Source organism: Choloepus didactylus, chromosome 17 (genome assembly GCF_015220235.1).
Source record: "Choloepus didactylus isolate mChoDid1 chromosome 17, mChoDid1.pri, whole genome shotgun sequence".
NCBI lineage: Eukaryota > Metazoa > Chordata > Mammalia > Pilosa > Megalonychidae > Choloepus > Choloepus didactylus.
Window position 1 is genome coordinate 28359560 of NC_051323.1, and position 25032 is coordinate 28384591.

The 25032-nt window shown below is 38.8% G+C and overlaps 2 protein-coding genes and 1 pseudogene across 6 annotated transcripts in view; all 3 read left to right on the forward strand.

The window, feature by feature from the left end:
- The window catches only part of LOC119512040 (WD repeat containing planar cell polarity effector), a 521497-nt gene that overhangs the window by 112462 nt on the left and 384003 nt on the right, over nt 1–25032 (forward strand). The window lies entirely within an intron of this gene.
- On the forward strand, nt 11905–13089 carry LOC119512073 (annotated as a pseudogene).
- Nucleotides 13717–14145, forward strand: LOC119512047 (52 kDa repressor of the inhibitor of the protein kinase-like). The gene has a single exon (XM_037806605.1). It carries the CDS (start codon nt 13717–13719, stop codon nt 14086–14088), a length of 372 nt encoding a protein of 123 aa, XP_037662533.1. The 3' UTR covers nt 14089–14145.

Consider the following 25032-nt stretch of genomic DNA (forward strand, 5'->3'; position numbering starts at 1 on the left):
GATGTAATGTCCTGTAGATGTCTGTTAAATCTAATTCATTTATCAGATTGTTTAGGTTTTCAATTTCCTTATTGGTCTTCTGTCTGGTTGATCTATCTATAGGAGAGAGTGATGTGTTGAAGTCTCCCACAATTATTGTGGAAACATCAATTGCTTCCTTTAGTTTTGCCAATGTTTCTCTCATGTATTTTGTGGCACCTTGATTGGGTGCATAGACATTTACGATTGTTATTTCTTCTTGCTGAATTGCCCCTTTTATTAGTATGTAGTGGCCTTCTTTGTCTCTCAAAACATCCCTGCATTTGAAGTCTATTTTATCTGAGATTAATATTGCTACACCTGCTTTCTTTTGGCTGTAGCTTGCATGAAATATTTTTTTCCATCCTTTCACTTTCAGTTTCTTTGTGTCCCTGTGTCTAAGATGAGTCTCTTGTATGCAACATATTGATGGTTCATTTTTTTTGATCCATTCTGCGAATCTATATCTTTTAATTGGGGAGTTTAATCCATTTACATTCAACGTTAAAACCGTGAAGGCATTTCTTGAATCGGCCATCTTATCCTTTGGATTATGTTTGCCATATTTTTCCCTCTCTCTATTAATATCCTTTATTGTACCCATACCGAATCTCTTTAGTACTGAACCTTTCTCCAGGTCTCTCTGTCCTGTCTTTGTTTCTCTGTCTGTAGGGCTCCCTTTAGTATCTCCAGTAGGGCAGGTCTCTTGTTAGCAAATTCTCTCAGCATTTCTTTGTCTGTGAAATATTTAAGCTCTCCCTCAAATTTGAAGGAGAGCTTTGCTGGATAAAGTATTCTTGGCTGGAAATTCCTCTCACTCAGTATTTTAAATATATCGTGCCACTGCTTTCTTGCCTCCATGGTGGCTGCTGAGTAGTCACTACTTAGTCTTATGCTGTTTCCTTTGTATGTGGTGAATTGCTTTTCTCTTGCTGCTTTCAGAACTTGCTCCTTCTCTTCTATGTTTGACAGTGTGATCAGTATATGTCTCGGAGTGGGTTTTTTTGGATTTATTCTATTTGGAGTTCGCTGAGCATTTATGATTTGTGTATTTATGTTGTTTAGAAGATTTGGGAAGTTTTCCCCAACAATTTCTTTGAATACTCTTCCTAGACCTTTACCCTTTTCTTCCCCTTCTGGGACACCAATGAGTCTTATATTCGGACGTTTCATATTATCTATCATATCCCTGAGGTCCATTTCGAGTTTTTCAATTTTTTTCCCCATTCTTTCTTTTATGCTTTCATTTTCCATTCTGTCATCTTCCAGGTCACTGATTCGTTGTTCAACTTCCTCTAGTCTTGTACTATGAGTGTCCAGAATCTTTTTAATTTGGTCAACAGTTTCTTTAATTTCCATAAGATCATCCATTTTTTTATTTAGTCTTGCAATGTCTTCTTTATGCTCTTCTAGGGTCTTCTTGATTTCCTTCATATCCCGTACTAGGGTCTCATTGTTCATCTTTAGTTCTTTGAGTAGCTGCTCTAGGTGGTGTGTCTCTTCTGGTCTTTTGATTTGGGTGTTTGGGCTTGGGTTATCCATATCGTCTGGTTTTTTCATATGCTTTATAATTTTCTGTTGTTTTTGGCCTCGTGGCATTTGCTGAACTTGATAGGGTTCTTTTAGGGTTTGTAGACCAGTTGAAGTCCTTATCTCTAATTTATCAGATCTACAGCTTCGTGGAGTACACTTTCTCTAACTAACCAGCAGGTGGCGTCCACGAGCCACCTGTTCTCCACAAGCCAGATCTCCCCTGCTTAGCCTTTTTGGTGAGTGGGGGAGTGAGTCTTGTGGGGCCCAATTGGTGTACCAAGCTTGCGTGTGTAGTTGGTGTTGCCTGCCCTGTATGTGGGGCGTGTTTCTGGGCAGTCGGGGAGGGGGGGTGGCCCTAACAATCAAATCTCCCTGATGATCCTAGAGTTTTAAAGCTGCTGCAATAGTCTAATCCTTCAGTTCAGTCCTGCCACAGTTTGTCTCTGCCGCTGACCCACAAGTCTTTGGTATTGGCGTATGGCTCCTGAGACTTGCAAGTGGGCCCCTCTTCCAGGCTGTGCACCCCGGGTCCTCTGTTGAGGGATGACTGTGCTATGTCACAGGTGAGTGCCGTCCCCCCAGGGCAGTTCTGGGCTGCTGGGCTGTGTTGGGAGGCTCCCAGTCTGCTCAAATGATGGCTGAATGGGGCTCTGTTAATTCACACTGCTCCCCCTTCCCAGCTCTGGGACATTCAGCTGAGGTTGCAGGGAAGGCTAATGTCCACGCCCAGTTTTGTGGTGTGTGCCTGTTATTTGAAGCACTTCCGTCACACTGGGTTGTCTGGGGCAGCTCTGGGCTATTGGGCTGGCGATGGGCAGGAGTGTTTCCTGTCCACCAGGATGGTGGCTGTGAGCGGGCACCCCCCTTTTCTTGGGAAGTTGTGTTGTTTAGTGAATTTTCTCAGCCACTGGAATATTGCCTTTTGTCTCAGAGCTCTCTTAGTTCTGCTCTTGACTTGACGTGCCCAAATTTCAATTCTTTGAAGCTTTCTGTATTGAGCTTCTTAGAGTAATTGTTTTAGAAAAAGCAAAAAGGATTTAAAAAAAAAAAAAAAAAAAAAAAAACGGCCCTCCTCAGAGATCTAATGGGTTATTGAAATGCTAATAGACAAAGCAACCAGGGCCATTAAGGAAAGGTCCACAGGGCAGAGAGATCAGCCTTGCTTCGGGATTTGCATATGCACCTCAAGGCCTGATCTCCGCCCTTCCCCTTTCTGTGTTCACCAGAACTCGAAAAATCCTGTGCTTTTATTTTGGAGTTTTTCGTGTTGTTTTTTTTCTATGTCTGTCTCCTCTCTGCTGGGCTGGCTGCTCTCAGAGTCTCTGGTGTCTGGTCTCAGTCTATCTATGGTTGGAGTTTGAATCAGTAGAATGAGTTTCCGATAAGAGCAGCCACTGCAATTCTCCCTTCTCCTTCCCGGAGCTGACAGCCCCTCCTCCCCCGGACTGAGCCTGGCAGGGAGGGGCGCGGGTCCCCTGGCCGCAAAAACTTACAGATTTCGCTGATCTCAGCAGTTCCACGTTTTCATAAGTGTTGTATGAAGTATGCCCAAAGACAGATTGCTCTGTGGTGTCCAGTCCACGCAGTTCCTGGCTTTTTACCTACTTTCCTGGAGGAGTAACTAAAACATACAGCTCACCAGTCTGCCATCTTGCCCCGCCCTCAAGACTACTGCCTTTAATATTTTTTCTTTTGAAACTTTGATATTTATATTTTGAAGTAGTATTATTTCTGTACTTATGAGTAAGTGATACATTATACATTATTTCAGAATATGTTAAAGCTTCTTTATAGTATATAATACCAGTTAGATTATTATCCATAACTAACAGAGGAGGCTTGAAGGGAAAAGTTATTTCCCTTCTTTTTGTGAAATACGTACGTTGTGCTGTACAGACTCATAGACACGCATATCAGTGATGGTTTAGGATTACTATAAATCCTAGCAGCTGGGCCATTGCTCGTGGCTTATTTGATGATATGTATTTTCATTTTACAGTTATATTCAGTCCCCTTTGAAACTTTGGGAATGTAACATGTAAATAATATTTTATTTTAAAAATATAGATTTAGTATTTGAGTCATGGAAGGTAGTTTTAGATAAAACGTTAAACAATTTGAGGAATTGAAAATCACTATTTTTATAGTAGTTGACAGGCTTTATTAAATGACTTGCTGCTCTTGCAGATATATCCATTATCACAATTGTCACTCTTTAATGGCACCCATGTTAGCTACATTAGCCAGGGGGCTGAATAGCCATGAAAATGGGAATAACCTTTAACCTCAGAAATCATTTTTTTAAAAGAGGATTGAAACATTGGTGATAGGAAATTTGAATTGCTCTTGCAGCTGCAGTGTTTGTTCTGTGAATACTTAATTTAGTTTAAAGCTATACTTTTTCTTCTAAATCTGTCAGTCTTTCAGAAGCATCAAATTCAGTTCAGGAAGAACAAAATATACTGCCTCCCAGGCCTATATTATTGAATGTGGTATTCAAACTTCAAACGGTTTCATTTAGGTAATACATATAGTCTCAGGAATGGGAATCATCACATTTGACACGCTCTGTTAAATGTATAGCTCATTCAAACACATTCAAGATATTGCTATGCAGGCAGTTATTTTGGGTAATCCTTTTAATGACTATAACTCAACTTCTTAGCTTCATAGAAGACTGGTAGAGTGTGGAGACATATATGTGTATGTATATATTATAGAGGTATAAATATGTGTAAGTATATGTGTCTGTATACATTATATAAGCTTGTTTAGGCTCTATAAAGAATTAAAATTTTATACTTATATACGTAAAAATGTATTTAGATATTTAAAAGATAAACTGCAAGCCTTATGTTTGGTTCTTGGGGAGTTAAGCATAGAATACTCATTACGCTAATGGGATTGCTATGGCTAATTGTCACATGCTGATTGAAAATTTAGCCAAAAGAGATTTGAAAGTGAGGTCAAAAAAGCAAGTTGGTCTGCAGTCTCATTAGTTTCATGTTACTAAATAGTCTGTATACTACTGGCTTTACATGAATGTTATACTTTTACCTTAAGCATTTAATAATGTATCTGTTGATCAGAGAATGGAATGAAAGGGCAGAACCTCAGCATTTGCTGCTTTAATACCAACTGAGGCAAAATCAAAACATTTCCTATATATTTTAATATAGTCTGCTTGACTTTTTTCATAATGTTAAGTGGTTTTGAAAAAAAAAGAATGTTACGGTGGGGAAAAATAATAGTTATGAAAGTGACCTGAAGTAAGTTTCTTTTCAACTTTATACAATTAAGAATGATGTGGAATGAAAAATCATGTATGATTGTAACTTAGCTATTACACACTGGATTACATTATAAATACTGACAGAACCGTTTGCATACAGTTTTGAGAAATCACATAATGTTGTTGAAACCTGTTTGGCTTAAAATGCTTATTAAATCAAAGTGGGACCAATTAAAAATGGGAATAGAATTTACTCAAGTATTAATTAGGAAAATATATAATAGACATCATTCTAGTTCACTGCTTTTCTGCATTTTGTATTTAACATAAGCAGTCACATATAGAGACATGATCATAACATATATATTATAAAACACTCTCACACACGTATTCTGACTCACCATTGGCATTTCTTTATGTCTGAAGGATTAGCGGTGCCTCTTGTAAGCACCAAGTCCATTCCTTAGCCAGCCATAAGAGGGGGCTTCTGTACCAACAAGCTGCTCTCTTTACTTGGATAGAGCATGCATAATTATCCAAGAGCATACATAATTATCCACTCTGAAGGTGAACATTTTATGTAATGAATATTCTGAATTCCACACCTTTCAATTCATTAAATTTTGTTTTCAGTAGCTGTTTATACTCTGACTTTGTAGGAATTTAAATAGCAAGTTATAAAAGAAAAACAAATATTTTGATGTTTTAGAAAAATATTAACAGATGCCAAATAAATATTTATGTATCTATCAATTATTTGTAAAATAATTAAGTTAAATACTATTTTTAAATAGAAAACTTGTTTCTGTTTGGAATATCATTGTGTAGACCATCTTGAAGACTCCTTTTAGTAGTGATAGAGAAAACAGTTTCTAGGTAGTTTATGAAAGTCTAATATTTTAAACTCTTAACTATTTTTCAAAATAATATACATTTTATAGCTCCTGAAACATAACCATTTAATAGGATACCTTGCTTTTTCTTTTTTAGAATATCAATAAAATGATAAAATCATTGGAATATTTAAGAACAAAGAAGTAAAAAACACATCGTGAATAATGCAAAGAATGATTTATTTAAATATTGCATCTGTATAAGTAAGTGACAATACTTACTACAATTATTGGTTCACATTCTGTGACTGCCTATAGGAAACAGTTCTAACTACTAGAAAGAAATATACCATTGAAAAAAGTTAATTTGATACTACTACGAGTATTCAAAGTTTTACCTGATTTTTTTAAACCATAATTTGCATTTACCCAAACTATGTTACAGCAGTTGTGGCTTTCACCTTGTAAAGTCTGTACAGTGTTCACTTGAAATGGAAAGGGGAGCTTTAGATATTAAAAAAAAACCAGATTGCAATGTGATAATACAGTTTTCCACATAAATATAAATTGTAGGTTAGTTGTTTTAGTAGAAAATATGAATTATTTAAAAATGAATAATTTAATTTCATATTTGGGGAAATGTTCACTTTTACCTCAAATGCTATTTTTTTTTGAAAATGTTTTTTTTTAAATATTTTAGCAGAAAATATTGGAAAAATATTCTTTAGCGGTATGTTGATGTCCTAGGACACTGGGATTCAAGATTTCAAAAGGGAAAATTGAGAACATGTCTGGATTCTAATACTGGCACAATATTGTTTAGAAAATAACTGCATTTAACCACAGAATTCTTTTGCCACTCACTTCATATGATTTTTAGTACAACATAAAAGTGATTGACTTCTGTGAATAAATAATTTAATTTTCTTGACTATTACTTCATTGGAAATGATAGGATTCCGACTCTCAGAACCACTAGTCAGTGAAATTCTATCAGGCTAGTTTCATCTTTTCTGCTAGCTTTATTACTTATAAAAATGTAAACCCTTGTAACTGCTGAGTTCTTGTCAGCTTGAAAATACGTGTCTAAGTAATATATGTCTTAAAAATATTTTTCTTAAATGATACATGAATGAGTGTTTTAAAGGAGGTGTTGACATTAGTGATTTTGATAGATGATATTAAGCTGTAAAGAAAATATACAGGGTGATGTAGTACATTTAAAGCCAACTTATGTTAGTAATATATGCTAGAAGAGTTGAGGTGTGAAAATCATCCTCATAGTTGGACAACCTTGCTTGTGTGAATTTCTCTTTCTTACAATGCTCAAAGCATTTGAAGGGCACCTTTTTTTATCATGAAGTGATAGCCTCAGAATATTTTTAAATGATAAAAGCTCTCAACTTAAGCAGGTTACCGCATTCTAATTCTATGGGATAGTCATATTTCTCAGTGGTGTTCATCTTTTTCTACAGTAGAGGATTGATGAAACAATTTATATGTGGAATTTTGTGTATCTGATTTTGCAATTTCGCATGCTATTTTAATAATTTATAAATATTTGGTCATACACAACTGAAGAATTGGTTATACTTTATTTGTCTAAAGGAAGGGACTTGGATTGTGTGACTTTGGAAGTTCCTTTCCCAGCATTATGAGCTGTACTTTCATAATGAACTTTATGTTCTTTGAAATTTAAGACTTATTCTGACCTATCTGAAATTAAAAAAAAAAAAATGTATATTCTTATCTTTCTGAGCACATGGTGAATGCAAAATTTATGAGACTCATGTTTTGCCTTGGTGAGGAGGGGGCTTATATTCCTGTTGAACAGAGAAAAAGCATTCATTCATTCATACATTCATTAATTTGGTAATTTATTTATAGAACACCTATTATGTTTAAGAATCTGGGTCTATAATAGTAAGTTGCCCATCATGCCTCAAATTTCTCACAGGGAATACAGACAATTAAATAGGCAATTAAAATGTAAGCTGATGAAAGCTATGCTTGGGGAAAGCACAAGGTACTCTGAAAACACCTGTGGTGGAATTAGGTTTGGCCAAATCTCAGTGGGGCCTGGTGTTAAGGAAAGCTTCTTAGAGAAGGTTTTGCTAATCTGAAACCTAAGCATGTTCAAGGGTTAGTTGGGTAAGGAGTTGGAAGGGAGAGAGAAGTGTAGATAAGTACGTGCATTTCAGATGGAACAATATATGCAAAGGCAAAGAGTAGCTAGAGAGCATGGCATGACTCATGGGATCCCCAGACTTCATTGTTCAGAGGTAAGACTGGAACCATTAGCAAAGACTATTTCATACATGGCCTTATATAGCATCAGAATTTCGTCCTTGGTGCTATGGAAGCTGTTAAGACTTTTCATGGGAGTGACATAACTCCCATTGCCATTTGGAAAGCTTGCCTTGGCAGCTGTGTGGAGAATGGATTGGCAAGAGTCAGACTAGAGGGAGGGATACCAAGTGAGGAGGACTTTTTGAGTAATTGGGTGGGAGGTGTTGGGGGCATAAACTGTGATGGTGGTTGTAGAAATGATTGTAGAAATGGAGAGAAGTAGATGCATTTGCAAAACTTGGTAACAGCAACAGACTTGGTGACTGGATGTGGAGATTGGTGGAAGAGATAGTAGTGAAGGTGACACTCCAGTTTCTGGCTTAGCCTACCAGGTGGACAGCACTTCTTTTCAATGTGATTGGAACCATGGAAGGAGTCTGAACGGGCAGAATATGAATTCAGTTCTAGAAATGATATACTTGAAGTTAATATAGGATATCTAATGGAGATAGTCAGTAGATGTTTGGTTATATAAGCCCCGATGCCTAATGAAGAAATAGGGACTGGAGGCTGGGAGTTTTCAGCATGCAGGTGGTAAGTGGAGGATGGAAGTGGATGAGATGTTTTGGAGAGTGGGTATAAAGAGAGGAGAGGAAGATCCTGGATAGGACCCTGAAGAACCCAATGTTTAAGAAATGGATAGAGGAAGAAGAACCAGTAAAAGATACTTAGCAACAGCTGGAGAGAGGTAGGAGGAAAATGAGGAGACAGTAGTGTCACTGAAATTGAAGGATTTGAATGATTGAAAAGCTATCAGTAGTTATGGTAAAAACATAACTATAGTAGAAAATGCACACTACACAAGGAATACAAAGTGCTGTGTGATTTCAGATGAAGAAGAGGTTCTTTCTGGCTGGGGAACAGGAGTGCTTCATGGAGGAAGTGGCATCTAAAACAGAACTTAAAGAAGCTACTGAATAGCAAGAAATATATTCTAGGTATGTCTTCCTATCAAAAGGTAGGAAAGTATAGGTCATAGAGGAAACAAGTTGTATATCAGCTAGTAACGGTTCTAAGATTTGTGTTGGAGGTGGGGATAGAAAGTTACCTGGAGAAATGATTATGAAGGCCTTTATTGTCATGCTAAAGCGCTATTCTCTTGGCATTCGAAAACCAAAGCAGGATTTTTAAATAGAGGAATGATATGAGGAGACTTGTTCTTTGGTAAGATTCTCTCTCAGTGGGATTAGTTGGGCAGAAAGGGATTCTTTGGAGAGATTATTGAAATAGCCCAGGAAAGAGGGCCTGAAGCTAAGCAAAAACTATGGGGCTGGAAAGACAGAAAATTAACATAAATCAGGCAAAAATCATGAAAAAGTCAACAATTTATTGTTGGTGAAAAGATGATGTTCATTTCTAGTTGGCTTTCTTTTCTTTTTCTCATAATGACCAAGTCCAAAACCATGTTAAGCTTCCCACTGTCTTTCCTGTTTTATTGACTAAGCAGAAGATATTACTCCAGTCGTCATTAGAAAAAAATAGTCATCAAACTTAAATTGTCTCACTTTTTTCCTTTATCTTACATCAAGTGTGAACAGTCAGATTTTACCCTCCTTGCGCACTAACAAGTTAGCCTGCCACAGTTTGATGGATGCTGGTAATAAACTTGAGACTGCTAGGACAAAAAGGACAGTTATAACTCACAGTAATAGAGTAGCCAGAGGATCAGCTTTTTTGCTTTGGTTCCTTGAACCCCAGTTCCTACCAGGTGACATGAATAGGGCCAGATGACATCTGCACATGCAGCTGGTTACATTGCAGGAGAGGAACCCCGAGCTCAAGGAAACTTAGCCTTCTACAATGGGCAGTAAGCATGCCTGGCCTTGGCTCCATAAGAGACTATTGCTATTTTTCAAGGCAGTTTGCTATCCTTGAAAAGATAGTCTGGAACAAAAGGCATTCAGTGCCTTGCTTGCAGAAAGATGAGAGACCCATGGAGAATTGCCTCCCAGTACTTCAAAACATATCTTAATCTTTATCCTTTCTTTATTGCCATCTATCTCAGAAATAAGCTATTTCTTCTCATGGCTAATCCTCCAACTATGATGTTGTTCTATTTCCTCCTGCCTTTTCTGAGATCTTGCTTCATTGGCTATATCTTCTCCTCCCAAATATTATTCATCAAATACTTATTGAATACTTATTATAATAAGTGTAATTGAATACTTATTATGTGCCAGGCACTGAAAATTCTGTGAGGACTGTTTCAGAACAGGTTTTTGTAAGCTCATGCTAATCTAGGTATTTAGACAAGTAAGCAAAGAAATAATCAAGATTATCTTAGAATAGGATAAACTCAGTAAATTAAAACCAAAACAGAACAGTGTGACAGAAACTGGGATTAAACTATTTTAGATAGGGGTCATTGAAGAAGACTTTTAGGAAGAGGTGACATTTGCACAGACATCCGAATCATGAGATACAGTCAACCATGTAAAATCCACAAGGAAGAGGTTTCCAGGTAAAGAGAACAACAATTACAAAAGCTCTGAAGCAGGAATGAGCTTGGCATTTTTTGAGGAACAGAAAGAAAGTCCATGATTCTGGAGTGTAGTGAGCTAAGGGGGAATGTAGTTGAAAATGAGTTTGAAGAGGTAGGTTATGGTAAGAGGTTTGAATTTTATTATGATATCTTTAACTCTACTCCACTATGTCTTTCCTCTTAATTTACAACTATTCTAGGGACTCTTTCCTCTTAATTTACAATTATTTTAGGACCTTTCCCTTTCTAAAATAACTTTTCCAATAAATGCTACTACTTCTCTTTCCAAATTCCTTAAAATGGGGAAAATATTAAATAATTTCTCAACACTTGGCAACATGAAATGGTGTTATTAGAAATTATGAGGAATTTGGAGAGACAGAAAGCAGAAGACATATTTATCTGGAAAACAACCACCCAAAATGGCATACAAGAAAAAACAACTGTGGCTGAAAGTAGAACCTCAAAAACTTCAAGTTCTTGGTACAGTAATCAGGGTCATTATTTAAAAAGCTGTACCTTAAATAAGAGACTGATCAGACACCTTTCCCAATTCTTCCTCTTTCCTCAGAACATGTACACACACTCTCACTGTAGCAACAGCAGGCAGCAGTGACACTTGCCATTTTCTGAAATTCAAAAACCATATAAGAGGTAAACCACCTAGCTGGGCAGGGCTTCCAATGTGTCTGATAGGGCATGAAAGGAACAGCAGAGCCTGAAGTGACTTGGGGGTGGTGGTGGAGGGGGGACTTATCTATGTTACAGATTTGGATGGGAGGAAAAAATGAAAAAGAAAGGCAGTCCTGCCCAGCAAGGAAATAGATTAATGTGTTCTACCACCAGAGTAAAGGTCTTCCCTTTTTTTGTTGTTTCTGTTTTGTTTTGTTTTTTGCCAGTTGGGGCCTCCCAAGCTTGCCTCCTTGGTCCAGCCTGCATATCTCAATGTGACCATAGCACCTTACATTCCAGCAGTCAACTCCCTCTGGTAGAAAAAGATCTTATGGGGAAATATAGGCCTATGTCTTCAGAGAAGACTTGGGCCAGCCATATACACTATTCAAGTGACTATGAATGGATATTCAAGGACATTAAGAAAACCAGTGGCATGAAAAAAGAAGAGCCAATTGAACAAATAAACAACTAATTTGGATGAAACATTTACTTCAAGGAAGAGAAGACCACATAAAATATATTTTATCAGTAATATTTGGGAGATTTCAGAAGATAATGCAACAAGCACAGATCACTGTTACAAAGAAGCAATGAGAGAAAGACCTCCTTCAAATTAAAAATATGATTGTCAAAATTAAAATTATAGAACAAAGTAATAGATCTATCTACAGACTGAAATAGTAATCTGGAAGAAAAACTCGAAGAACTATTCACAGACTTTGAACTAAAAGTCAAAATGTGAGAGGAGGTGCCGGCCCTGCCAAGCCGGTGGGTGGGCGATGATGCCGAACTTCTGCGCTGCCCCCAACTGCACTTGGAAGAGCACGTAGTCCGACCTGGCCGCCATCAGGTTCCTGCCAGACCGGCCAGATGCCAGAAGTGGGTGGTGAATTGTAGGAGAGCAGGCTTAGAAGATAAAACACCTGATCACTAAGTAAACATTATCGGTTATATGCCAAACACTTTGAGACCTCTATGATCTGTAGAATTAGTCCTTATAGGACAGTTCTTTGAGATAATGCTATACCAACAATATTTGATCTTACCAGTCATTTGAACAATCCATATAGTAGACAGAAAACGAATAAAAGAATTGAATGAAGAGGAAATCAGGACACTGAAATAGAAAAAAAATTGATGAAACTTCTGAACAGGAGCAAACATATAAAGAAACAAACAACAGCAATGCTCAGAACACAAATGCAGAAGAAGTGGGTGAAAAACAGGATGAACCCTTGAAGAGAAGGAAAACAAAGAATACCTAAAATCTTTATTTGAAGTTTTGGTTCTTATGGGGAAACAAAACATACCTTTGGATGGGCATGAGGCTGATGAACTCCCGGAAGGTCTCTTTACTCCTGTTAACTTTCAAGCATTGCTGGAGTGCCAAATAAATTCTGGTGAAGACGTTCTGAGAAAGCGCTTTGAGACAACAGCAGTTAACATGTTGTTCTGGTTCGAAAACACAGCAGAGATACTAGAGATATGTGAGAGCTGCATTCGGGAGGAAACTCTCAGGGAAGTGAGAGACTCACACTTCTTTTCCGTTATCACTGACAATGTGGTGGATGTAGCAGAGGAAGAGCACTTGCCAGAGTTGGTGAGGTTTGTGGATGAATCGCATAACCTGAGAAAAATTTGTGGGCTTCCTGCCTTATGAAGCTGATGCAGAAACTTTGGCTATGAAATTTCACATGACAATAACTGAGAAGTGGGGACTAAACATGGAGTACTGTTGTGGACAGGCTTACGTTGTGTCCAGTGGATTTTCTTCCAAGATGAAAGTTGTTGCTTCTAGACTTCTAGAGAAATATCCCCAAGCTATCTACACACTCTGCTCTTCCTGTGCCTTACATATGTGGTTAGCAAAATTGGTGCCTGTTATGGGCGTATCTGTTACATTGGGAATGATTGAGAAAGTTTCTTCTTTTTTTCCATCGATCACCACAACTACTTTTAGAACTTGACAGTGTAATTTCAGTCCTCTTTTCAGAGCAATGAAGAAAGAGGTAATGAACTGAAGGAAATTTGCCATTCTCAAAGAACAGGAAGGCATGATACTTTTGAAATTTTAGTGGAACTCCTGCAAGCACTTGTTTTATGTTTAGATGGTATAAATAGTGACACAAATATTAGATGGAATAACTGCATAGCTGGCTGAGCATTTGTACTCTGTAGTGCAGTAACAGATTTTGATTTCATTGTTACCATGTTGTTCTTAAGAATGTTCTATCTTTTACAAGAGCCTTTGGGAAAAATCTCCAGGAGCAAACCTCTGCTGTCTTCTTTGCAGCCAGCAGCTTGACTGCAGTGACACATTCACATAATGAAGTGGTCTAAAATATTGAAGTTTATCATGAATTTTGGTTTGAAGAAGCCACAAATTTGGCAACCAAACTTGATATTCACACGAAACTCCTTGGCAAATTCTGCAGAGCTCAGCAAGGTAACCTGGAATCTCAATTAACCTCTGAGAGTTTCTATAAAGAAACCCTAAGTGTCCCAACAGTGGACCACATTATTCAAGAACTTAAAGGTATATTCTCAGAACAGCACCTCAAAGCTCTTAAATGCTTATCTCTGGTACTCTTGTCATGGGACAGCTCATATTCAATATGTCGGAGGAACACCATGCTGACATGTACAGATTGGACTTACCCAATCCTGACACACTCTCAGCCAAGCTTCATTGTTGGAGAATCAAGTGGAAACACAGAGGGAAAGATATAGAGCTTCCATCCACCATTTATGGAGCCCTTAATCTGCTTGACATCAAGTTTTTTCCTAATGTTTATGCTTTGTTGAAGGTCTTAAGCTTTCTTCCTGTGGTGAAGGTTGAGAGTGAATGCTATGAAAATGAACGAAAGCACCTCAAAGCATACCTCAGGAACACTTTGACAGACCAAACTTTGCTTAATATAAATTTTGATATAAAACATGATCTGGATTTGATGGTGGACACATAAACTCTGTACAACTAAGTCAGAGCTTCCTACAGGTAGTTCAGAACCATTGAAAATACTTAAGAGACTTTAAAAAGAGGTTTTCTCTTACATTTGGAGGAAAAGCTGTAAGGTATATATGTAGGCTGCTTAATCACTGACTATCTTTGCCTTTAGGTCTCCCATTGAATACAGTAGTCATTAATAATCTACCTATTTAAAGGGCCCCTGTTTGAACTCTCATGCTTTGAAGACTCATTTGTTCTTCCGGAAGATAGCACTGTAAGTGCCACATTTCATTTCTGTGTGCTCTCCATTATTTTAGTTAAATCATTTTAGACACAACATTAATCATCACTGTGGCTCCAATTGTCAGGTTATCAGTCCAGTTATCAGTACTTTGAGGAAATAAATTTTGAGGAGATGTGGAAGGAAGGAATGCATTTTGTAAAATGTTGCAATGAGGCTCAGTATTGACCTTTAACTAGAAGGACTTTTAAGTATGTTGTTAAAAATTTGTATTGGACTAACGGTTAAGGGAATTACTAGAGAGTGAGAGAAACTAAGCTCGTCAAGCAAGGATTTCAGCGTAGATTTTGTCTTTATCAAATGAACCTAAAGGAAAAAGTTACAGTTAAAGCTCGAATACCTTTGTCCACATCTGGTTGTTGCTGTTTACATTCCTTTATTGAGCCTACGTCTTCTTAAGCTTTTTAGCAGGTATGTGTTGAACATTTTTGTTTCATAGTCAAGACAGAATTGGAGGCCATGGATACTGACAGCAGATTTGTCTGATTTCTTCTATTTTCATGACTATATCTGTGGCCTCATCTTGATTTATAAGCAGAACTTGGAAAGCCTACAAAAATAAGTGTTTTGTGGTTTATCTAGGAATACTACAGAATATATTGCTATTATTATTTTTTTAATATTCATTTTATTGAGATATATTCACATACCATGCAGTCATACAAAACAAATCGTACATTTGATTGTTCATAGTACCATTACATAGTTGTGCATTCATCACCAAAATCAGTCCCTGACACCTTCATTACCACACACACAAAAATAACAAGAATAATAATTAAAGTGAAAAAGAGCAATTAAAGTACAAAAGAACACTGGGTGCCTTTGGCTGTTTGTTTGTTTGTTTCCTTCCCCCATTTTTCTACTCATGCATCCATAAACTAGACAAAGTGGTGTGTGGTCCTTATGGCTTTCCCAATCCCATTGTCACCCCTCATAAACTACATTTTTATACAATCGTCTTCAAGATTCATGGGTTCTGGGTTGTAGTTTGATAGTTTCAGGTATCTACCACCAGCTACCCCAATTCATCAGAACCTCAAAAGGGTTGTCTATATTGTGCATAAGAGTGCCCACAAGAGTGACCTCTCGGCTCCTTTTGGAATCTCTCTGCCACTGAAGCTTATTTCATTTCCTTTCATTTCCCCCTTTTGCTCAAGAAGATGTTCTCCATCCCATGATGCCAGATCTACATTCCTCCCTGGGAGTCATATTCCACATTGCCAGGGAGATTCACTCCCCTGGATGTCTGATCCCACGTATGGGGGAGGGCAGTGATTTCACCTTTCAAGTTGGCTTAGCTAGAGAGAGGGGGCCACATCTGTATTGCTGTTATTTTTGGTGAAGAAAACCATTTTTGTACAGTTTATTTCAATCTAAATAAAATGTGAATTTTGTTTAAAAAAAAGTGAGAGCAAAGTTGCAACATGGAAGGCCATATCAGGCAGTGCGATACAATTGGAAATTAAGAAGCGTATTCTTTCTTTGTCCTCTTCAAATCTGCTGTGGTGTGTCTCTAATATATATTTTTTCTAGTATATTTTTAATTTGATCTACAGTATGTTTCATTTCCAGAAGATCTGCTATTTTTCTCTTTATTGTTTAAAATTCTTCTTTATGTTCTTCTAGTGTCTTCTTGACTTCCTTTATCTCTTTCACCAATTCATTGAAGTTATTTAGGAGATTTGTTTGAACATCTTTGATTAATTGTTCCAAATTCTGAATCTTCTTTGGCTTCTTAATTTGGTCATTTGACTTGGCCATATCTTCTTTTTTTTTTTTTTTTTTTTTTTTTTTTTTTTTTCCTTTTTTTTTTTTTTTTTTTTTTTTAATCATCATTTTATTGAGATATATTCACATACCACGCAGTCATACAAAACAAATTGTACTTTCGATTGTTTACAGTACCATTACATAGTTGTACATTCATCACCTAAATCAATCCCTGACACCTTCATTAGCACACACACAAAAATAACAAGAATAATAATTAGAGTGAAAAAGAGCAATTGAAGTAAAAAAGAACACTAGGTACCTTTGTCTGTTTGTTTGCTTCCCCTACTTTTCTACACATCGATCCATAAACTAGACAAAGTGGAGTCTGGTCCCCATGGCACTCCCAATCCCACTGTCACCCCCCATAAGCCACATTTTTATACAACTGTCTTCGAGATTCATGGGTTCTGGGTTGTAGTTTAACAGTTTCAGGCATCCACCACCAGCTACCCCAATTCTTTAGAACCTAAAAAAGGTTGTCTAAAGTGTGCGTAAGAGTGCCCACCAGAGTGATCTCTCGGCTCGTTTTGGAATCTCTCTGCCACTGAAGCTTATTTCATTTCCTTTCACATCCCCCTTTTGGTCAAGAAGATGTTCTCCATCCCACGATGCCGGGTCTACATTCCTCCCCGGGAGTCATATTCCACGTTGCCAGGGAGATTCACTTCCCTGGGTGTCTGATCCCACGTAGGGGGGGAGGGCAGTGATTTCACCTTTCAAGTTGGCTTAGCCAGAGAGAGAGGGCCACATCTGAGCAACAAAGAGGCATTCAGGAGGAGACTCTTAGGCACAAATACAGGGAGGCCTAGCCTCTCCTTTGCAGCAACCGTCTTCCCAAGGGTGAAACTTATGGTAGAGGGCTCAACCCATCAAACCACCAGTCCCCTATGTCTGTGGTCATGTTAGCAACCATGGAGGTGGGGTAGGCGAATACCCCTGCATTCTCCACAGGCTCCTCAAGGGGGCACTACCTCGTTTTTTTTTTTTTTTTTTCTTCCTTGTTTGTCTTTTTTCTTTTTTTTTTTTTTTTTAACTTTCCCTTCTTTTTTCAAATCAACTGTATGAAAAAAAAAGTTAAAAAGAAAACAAACATACAATAAAAGAACATTTCAAAGAGACCATAGCAAGGGAGTAAGAAAAAGACAACTAACCTAAGATAACTGCTTAACTTCCAACATGTTCCTACTTTACCCCAAGAAAGTTACATACTATAGCAACATTTCAGTGAACTTGTTCCTACTACATCCATCAGAAATTAACAGACCATAGTCATTTCTGGGCATCCCCAGAACGTTAAATAGCTTATCTGTTCTTCTTGGATTATTGTTCCCCCTTCCTTAATTGCTCTCTACTGCTAGATCCCCTACATTCTACATTATAAACCATTTGTTTTACATTTTTCAAAGTTCACATTAGTGGTAGCATATAATATTTCTCTTTTTGTGCCTGGCTTATTTCGCTCAGCATTATGTCTTCAAGGTTCATCCATGTTGTCATATGTTTCACCAGATCGTTCCTTCTTACTGCCGCGTAGTATTCCATCGTGTGTATATACCACATTTTATTTATCCACTCATCTGTTGATGGACATTTGGGTTGTTTCCATCTCTTGGCAATTGTGAATAATGCTGCTATGAACATTGGCGTGCAGATATCTGTTCGTGTCACTGCTTTCCGATCTTCCGGGTATATACCGAGAAGTGCAATCGCTGGATCGAATGGTAGCTCTATCTCTAGTTTTCTAAGGAACTGCCAGACTGACTTCCAGAGTGGCTGAACCATTATACAGTCCCACCAACAATGAATAAGAGTTCCAATTTCTCCACATCCCCTCCAGCATTTGTAGTTTCCTGTTTGTTTAATGGCAGCCATTCTAACCGGTGTTAGATGGTATCTCATTGTGGTCTTAATTTGCATCTCTCTAATAGCTAGTGAAGCTGAACATTTTTTCATGTGTTTCTTGGCCATTTGTATTTCCTCTTCAGAGAACTGTCTTTTCATATCTTTTGCCCATTTTATAATTGGGCTGTCTGTACTATTGTCATTGAGTTGTAGGATTTCTTTGTATATGCAAGATATCAGTCTTTTGTCAGATACATGGTTTCCAAAAATTTTTTCCCATTGAGTTGGCTGCCTCTTTACCTTTTTGAGAAATTCCTTTGAGGTGCAGAAACTTCTAAGCTTGAGGAGTTCCCATTTATCTATTTTCTCTTTTGTTGCTTGTGCTTTGGGTGTAAAGTCTAGGAAGTGGCCTCCTAATACAAGGTCTTGAAGATGTTTTCCTACATTATCTTCTAGGAGTTTAATGGTACTTTCTTTTATATTGAGATCTTTGGTCCATTTTGAGTTAATTTTTGTGTAGGGGGTGAGGTAGGGGTCCTCTTTCATTCTTTTGGATATGGATATCCAACTCTCCCAGCCCCATTTGTTGAAAAGACCATTATGGCTCAGTTCGGTGACTTTGGGGGCCTTATCAAAGATCAGTCGGCCATAGATCTGAGGGTCTATCTCTGAATTCTCAATTCGATTCCATTGATCTATATGTCTATCTTTGTGCCAGTACCATGCTGTTTTGGCAACTGTGGCTTTATAATAAGCTTCAAAGTCAGGGAGTGTAAGTCCTCCCACTTCGTTTTTCTTTTTTAAAGTGTCTTTAGCAATTCGAGGCATCTTCCCTTTCCAAATAAATTTGATAACTAGCTTTTCCAAGTCTGCAAAGTAGGTTGTTGGAATTTTGATTGGGATTGCATTGAATCTGTAGATGAGTTTGGGTAGAATTGACATCTTAATGACATTTAGCCTTCCTATCCATGAACATGGAATATTTTTCCATCTTTTAAGGTCCCCTTCTATTTCTTTTAGTAGAGTTATGTAGTTTTCTTTGTATAGGTCTTTTACATCTTTGGTTAAGTTTATTCCTAGGTACTTGATTTTTTTAGTTGCTATTGAAAATGGTATCTTTTTCTTGAGTGTCTCTTCAGTTTGTTCATTTCTAGCATATAGAAACATTACTGACTTATGTGCATTAATCTTGTATCCCGCTACTTTGCTAAATTTGTTTATTAGCTCTAGTAGGTGTATCGTTGATTTCTCAGGGTTTTCTAGATATAAGATCATATCATCTGCAAACAATGACAGTTTTACTTCTTCTTTTCCAATTTGGATGCCTTTTATTTCTTTGTCTTGCCGGATTGCCCTGGCTAGCACTTCCAGCACAATGTTGAATAACAGTGGTGACAGCGGGCATCCTTGTCTTGTTCCTGATCTTAGAGGGAAGGCTTTCAGTCTCTCACCATTGAGTACTATGCTGGCTGTGGGTTTTTCATATATGCTCTTTATCATGTTGAGGAAGTTTCCTTCAATTCCTACCTTTTGAAGTGTTTTTATCAAAAACGGATGTTGGATTTTGTCAAATGCTTTTTCAGCATCTATTGAGATGATCAATTGATTTTTCCCTTTCGAGTTTTTAATGTGTTGTAATACATTGATTGTTTTTCTTATGTTGAACCATCCTTGCATGCCTGGAATGAACCCCACTTGGTCATGGTGTATGATTTTTTTAATGTGTCTTTGGATTCGATTTGCAAGTATTTTGTTGAGGATTTTTGCATCTATATTCATTAGGGAGATTGGCCGGTAGTTTTCCTTTTTTGTAGCATCTTTGCCTGGTTTTGGTATTAGATTGATGTTAGCTTCATAAAATGAATTAGGTAGTGTTCCATTTTTTTCAATGTTTTGAAAGAGTTTGAGTAAGATTGGTGTCAGTTCTTTCTGGAAAGTTTGGTAGAATTCCCCTGTGAAGCCATCTGGCCCTGGGCATTTATTTGTGGGAAGATTTTTGATGACTGATTGGATCTCTTTGCTTGTGATGGGTTGGTTGAGGTCTTCTATTTCTTCTCTGGTCAGTCTAGGTTGTTCATATGTTTCCAGGAAATTGTCCATTTCTTCTACATTATCCAGTTTGTTGCCATACAGTTGTTCATAATATCCTCTTATAATTTTTTTAATTTCTTCAGGATCTGCAGTTATGTCACCTTTTTCATTCATTATTTTGTTTATATGGGTCCTCTCTCTTTTTGATTTTGTCAGTCTAGCTAGGGGCTTGTCAATCTTGTTGATCTTCTCAAAGAACCAACTTTTGGTGATATTTATCCTTTCTATTGTTTTTTTGTTCTCTATGTCATTTATTTCTGCTTTAATCCTTGTTATTTCTTTTCTTGTACTTGGTTTAGGATTGGTTTGCTGTTCATTTTCTAGCTTCTTCAGTTGATCCATTAGTTCTTTGATTTTGGCTCTTTCTTCCTTTTTAATATATGCGTTTAGTGCTATAAATTTCCCCCTTAGCACTGCTTTTGCTGCATCCCATAGGTTTTGGTATGTTGTGTTCTCATTTTCATTCGTTTCTATATATTTAGCAATTTCTCTTGCTATTTCTTCTTTAACCCACTGATTGTTTAGGAGTGTGTTGTTTAACCTCCAGGTATTTGTGAATTTTCTAAGTCTCTGATGGTTATTGACTTCTAATTGTATTCCATTGTGGTCAGAGAATGTGCTTTGAATAATTTCAATCTTTTTAAATTTATTGAGGCTTGTTTTATGTCCCAGCATATGATCTATTCTGGAGAAAGTTCCGTGAGCACTAGAAAAGTATGTGTATCCTGTTGATTTGGGATGTAATGTCCTGTAGATGTCTGTTAAATCTAATTCATTTATCAGATTGTTTAGGTTTTCAATTTCCTTATTGGTCTTCTGTCTGGTTGATCTATCTATAGGAGAGAGTGATGTGTTGAAGTCTCCCACAATTATTGTGGAAACATCAATTGCTTCCTTTAGTTTTGCCAGTGTTTCTCTCATGTATTTTGTGGCACCTTGATTGGGTGCATAGACATTTACGATTGTTATTTCTTCTTGCTGAATTGCCCCTTTTATTAGTATGTAGTGGCCTTCTTTGTCTCTCAAAACATCCCTGCATTTGAAGTCTATTTTATCTGAGATTAATATTGCTACACCTGCTTTCTTTTGGCTGTAGCTTGCGTGAAATATTTTTTTCCATCCTTTCACTTTCAGTTTCTTTGTGTCCCTGTGTCTAAGATGAGTCTCTTGTATGCAACATATTGATGGTTCATTTTTTTTGATCCATTCTGCGAATCTATATCTTTTAATTGGGGAGTTTAATCCATTTACATTCAACGTTAAAACCGTGAAGGCATTTCTTGAATCGGCCATCTTATCCTTTGGTTTATGTTTGCCATATTTTTCCCTCTCTCTATTAATATCCTTTATTGTACCCATACCGAATCTCTTTAGTACTGAACCTTTCTCCAAGTCTCTCTGTCCTGTCTTTGTTTGTCTGTCTGTAGGGCTCCCTTTAGTATCTCCAGTAGGGCAGGTCTCTTGTTAGCAAATTCTCTCAGCATTTGTTTGTCTGTGAAAAATTTAAGCTCTCCCTCAAATTTGAAGGAGAGCTTTGCTGGATAAAGTATTCTTGGCTGGAAATTCCTCTCACTCAGAATTTTAAATATATCGTGCCACTGCCTTCTCGCCTCCATGGTGGCTGCTGAGTAGTCACTACTTAGTCTTATGCTGTTTCCTTTGTATGTGGTGAATTGCTTTTCTCTTGCTGCTTTCAGAACTTGCTCCTTCTCTTCTATGTTTGACAGTGTGATCAGTATATGTCTCGGAGTGGGTTTTTTTGGATTTATTCTATTTGGAGTTCGCTGAGCATTTATGATTTGTGTATTTATGTTGTTTAGAAGATTTGGGAAGTTTTCCCCAACAATTTCTTTGAATACTCTTCCTAGACCTTTACCCTTTTCTTCCCCTTCTGGGACACCAATGAGTCTTATATTCGGACGTTTCATATTATCTATCATATCCCTGAGGTCCATTTCGAGTTTTTCAATTTTTTTCCCCATTCTTTCTTTTATGTTTTCATTTTCCATTCTGTCATCTTCCAGGTCACTGATTCGTTGTTCAACTTCCTCTAGTCTTGTACTATGAGTGTCCAGAATCTTTTTAATTTGGTCAACAGTTTCTTTAATTTCCATAAGATCATCCATTTTTTTATTTAGTCTTGCAATGTCTTCTTTATGCTCTTCTAGGGTCTTCTTGATTTCCTTCATATCCCGTACTAGGGTCTCATTGTTCATCTTTAGGTCTTTGAGTAGCTGCTCTAGGTGTGTCTCTTCTGGTCTTTTGATTTGGGTGCTTGGGCTTGGGTTATCCATATCGTCTGGTTTTTTCATATGCTTTGTAATTTTCTGTTGTTTTTGGCCTCGTGGCATTTGCTGACCTTGATAGGGTTCTTTTAGGGTTTGTAGACCAGTTGAAGTCCTTATCTCTAATTTATCAGATCTACAGCTTCGTGGAGTACACTTTCTCTAAGTAACCAGCAGGTGGCGTCCACGAGCCACCTGTTCTCCACAAGCCAGATCTCCCCTGCTTAGCCTTTTTGGTGAGTGGGGGAGTGAGTCTTGTGGGGCCCAATTGGTGTCCCAAGCTTGCGTGTGTAGTTGGTGTTGCCTGCCCTGTATGTGGGGCGTGTTTCTGGGCAGTCGGGTAGGGGGGGTGGCCCTAACAATCAAATCTCCCTGATGATCCTAGAGTTTTAAAGCTACTGCAATAGTCTAATCCTTCAGTTCAGTCCTGCCACAGTTTGTCTCTGCCACTGACCCACAAGTCTTTGGTATTGGCGTATGGCTCCTGAGACTTGCAAGTGGGCCCCTCTTCCAGGCTGTGCACCCCGGGTCCTCTGTTGAGGGATGACTGTGCTATGTCGCAGGTGAGTGCCGTCCCCCCAGGGCAGTTCTGGGCTGCTGGGCTGTGTTGGGAGGCTCCCAGTCTGCTCAAATGATGGCTGAATGGGGCTCTGTTAATTCACACTGCTCCCCCTTCCCAGCTCTGGGACATTCAGCTGAGGTTGCAGGGAAGGCTAATGTCCACGCCCAGTTTTGTGGTGTGTGCCTGTTATTTGAAGCACTTCCGTCACACTGGGTTGTCTGGGGCAGCTCTGGGCTATGGGGCTGGCGATGGGCAGGAGTGTTTCCTGTCCACCAGGATGGTGGCTGTGAGCGGACACCCCCCTTTTCTTGGGAAGTTGTGGTGTTTAGTGAATTTTCTCAGCCACTGGATTATTGCCTTTTGTCTCAGAGCTCTCTTAGTTCTGCTCTTGACTTGACGTGCCCAAATTTCAATTCTTTGAAGCTTTCTGTATTGAGCTTCTTAGAGTAATTGTTTTAGAAAAAGCAAAAAGGATTAAAAAAAAAAAAAAAAACAAAAAACAAAAAAAAAAAAAACAGCCCTCCTCAGAGATCTAATGGGTTATTGAAATGCTAATAGACAAAGCAACCAGGGCCATTAAGGAAAAGTGCCCAGGGCAGAGAGATCAGCCTTGCTTCGGGATTTGCATATGCGCCTCAAGGCCTGATCTCCGCCCTTCCCCTTTCTGTGTTCACCAGAACTCCAAAAATCCTCTGCTTTTATTTTGGAGTTTTTCGTGTTGTTTTTTTTCTATGCCTGTCTCCTCTCTGCTGGGCTGGCTGCTCTCAGAGTCTCTGGTGTCTGGCCTCAGTCTATCTATGGTTGGAGTTTGAATCAGTAGAATGAGTTTCCGGTAAGAGCAGCCACTGCAATTCTCCCTTCTCCTTCCTGGAGCTGACAGCCCCTCCTCCCCCGGGACTGAGCCTGGCAGGGAGGGGCGCGGGTCCCCTGGCCGCAAAAACTTACAGATTTCGCTGATCTCAGCAGTTCCACGTTTTCATGAGTGTTGTATGAAGTATGCCCAAAGACAGATTGCTCTGTGGTGTCCAGTCCACGCAGTTCCTGGCTTTTTACCTACTTTCCTGGAGGAGTAACTAAAACATACAGCTCACCAGTCTGCCATCTTGCCCCGCCCGGCCATATCTTCTTGCTTCTTCATGTGCTTTGTGATTTTTTGCTGGTTTCTTGGCATTTGATTGTCTTGATAAGGTTATTTTGAAAGTTGATTTCCCTTGCTTGTCTAAGATTTTGTAGTTGCTTAGGTTTGCATTGAAGATCTCCTTTGGTTTGTCAGTAATTCCCAGCCAAACCAGGGCCTTACGCCAGGGGTGCAACCCTTTTCAGAAGTCTTTCAGAGGCTAGGCAGAAAAGCAGTTTGCCAGACTGCACTTTGCCTGTCTTCCTTGCAGATGATGCTCTTGGGCCACTGCTTCCCCACAGCCCTGCTTCTCCCCGACTGTGGCAGCCCAGTGAGCAGGGTCCCGACCAGGCAACAATCTAGTCAAGGCCACAGGTCTCCATGAGCACTGGAAGCCACTGACTCCGGGGATGAGGTGTGGGCACTGTGCATCTTGGCTGAGACCCTGCTTGTGGGCACAATGTGTCTGGTGATTCTCAGGATCTTGCGTGCAAAGACCTTGGGCTGTGGACTGAGAGGTTCAGCTTCCCCAGTCAGTAGCCAGCCCAGGAGTGCTCTGTTTTTTGCCAGCCAGCAATACTTGGGTTTGTTTTAGGGCACTGCTTTGATAGTTGGGTTGTCCATATTTCTCAGCCAAAATGGGCTGGGTACCCATGCGGAGGGTGTAGACCAGCTCCAATGGGCCTGGGATAGGGTCTGGAGAAGCTCTGAAAAGCCCTACAGTTCCCCTGCACTTTCTGGCCTAACCAGCAGATGGCGCTGTTTGGTGACTTAATTGTCCTCAGAAGCTGTTTACCTCCTGGAGCCCTGGCAGTGTCTTACTGGGAGGGCTGAAACTGTGGGTTTCCCGAGCCCTCACTTCACCAGCCAAAATATGGCTCAATACGGGGCTGTGTCCCCCACTTTATTTGTGGTGGAGGATTTCCCCAGTTGCCCCAGTCTGCAGCTGTCCCCGGCAAGGATCAGGCCTCTCACTGCTGTTTTCC

What these genes read in the sequence shown, in the direction of transcription:
- LOC119512047 (XM_037806605.1), top strand. Translation starts at nt 13,717, where the DNA reads ATGGGACAGCTCATATTCAATATGTCGGAGGAACACCATGCTGACATG.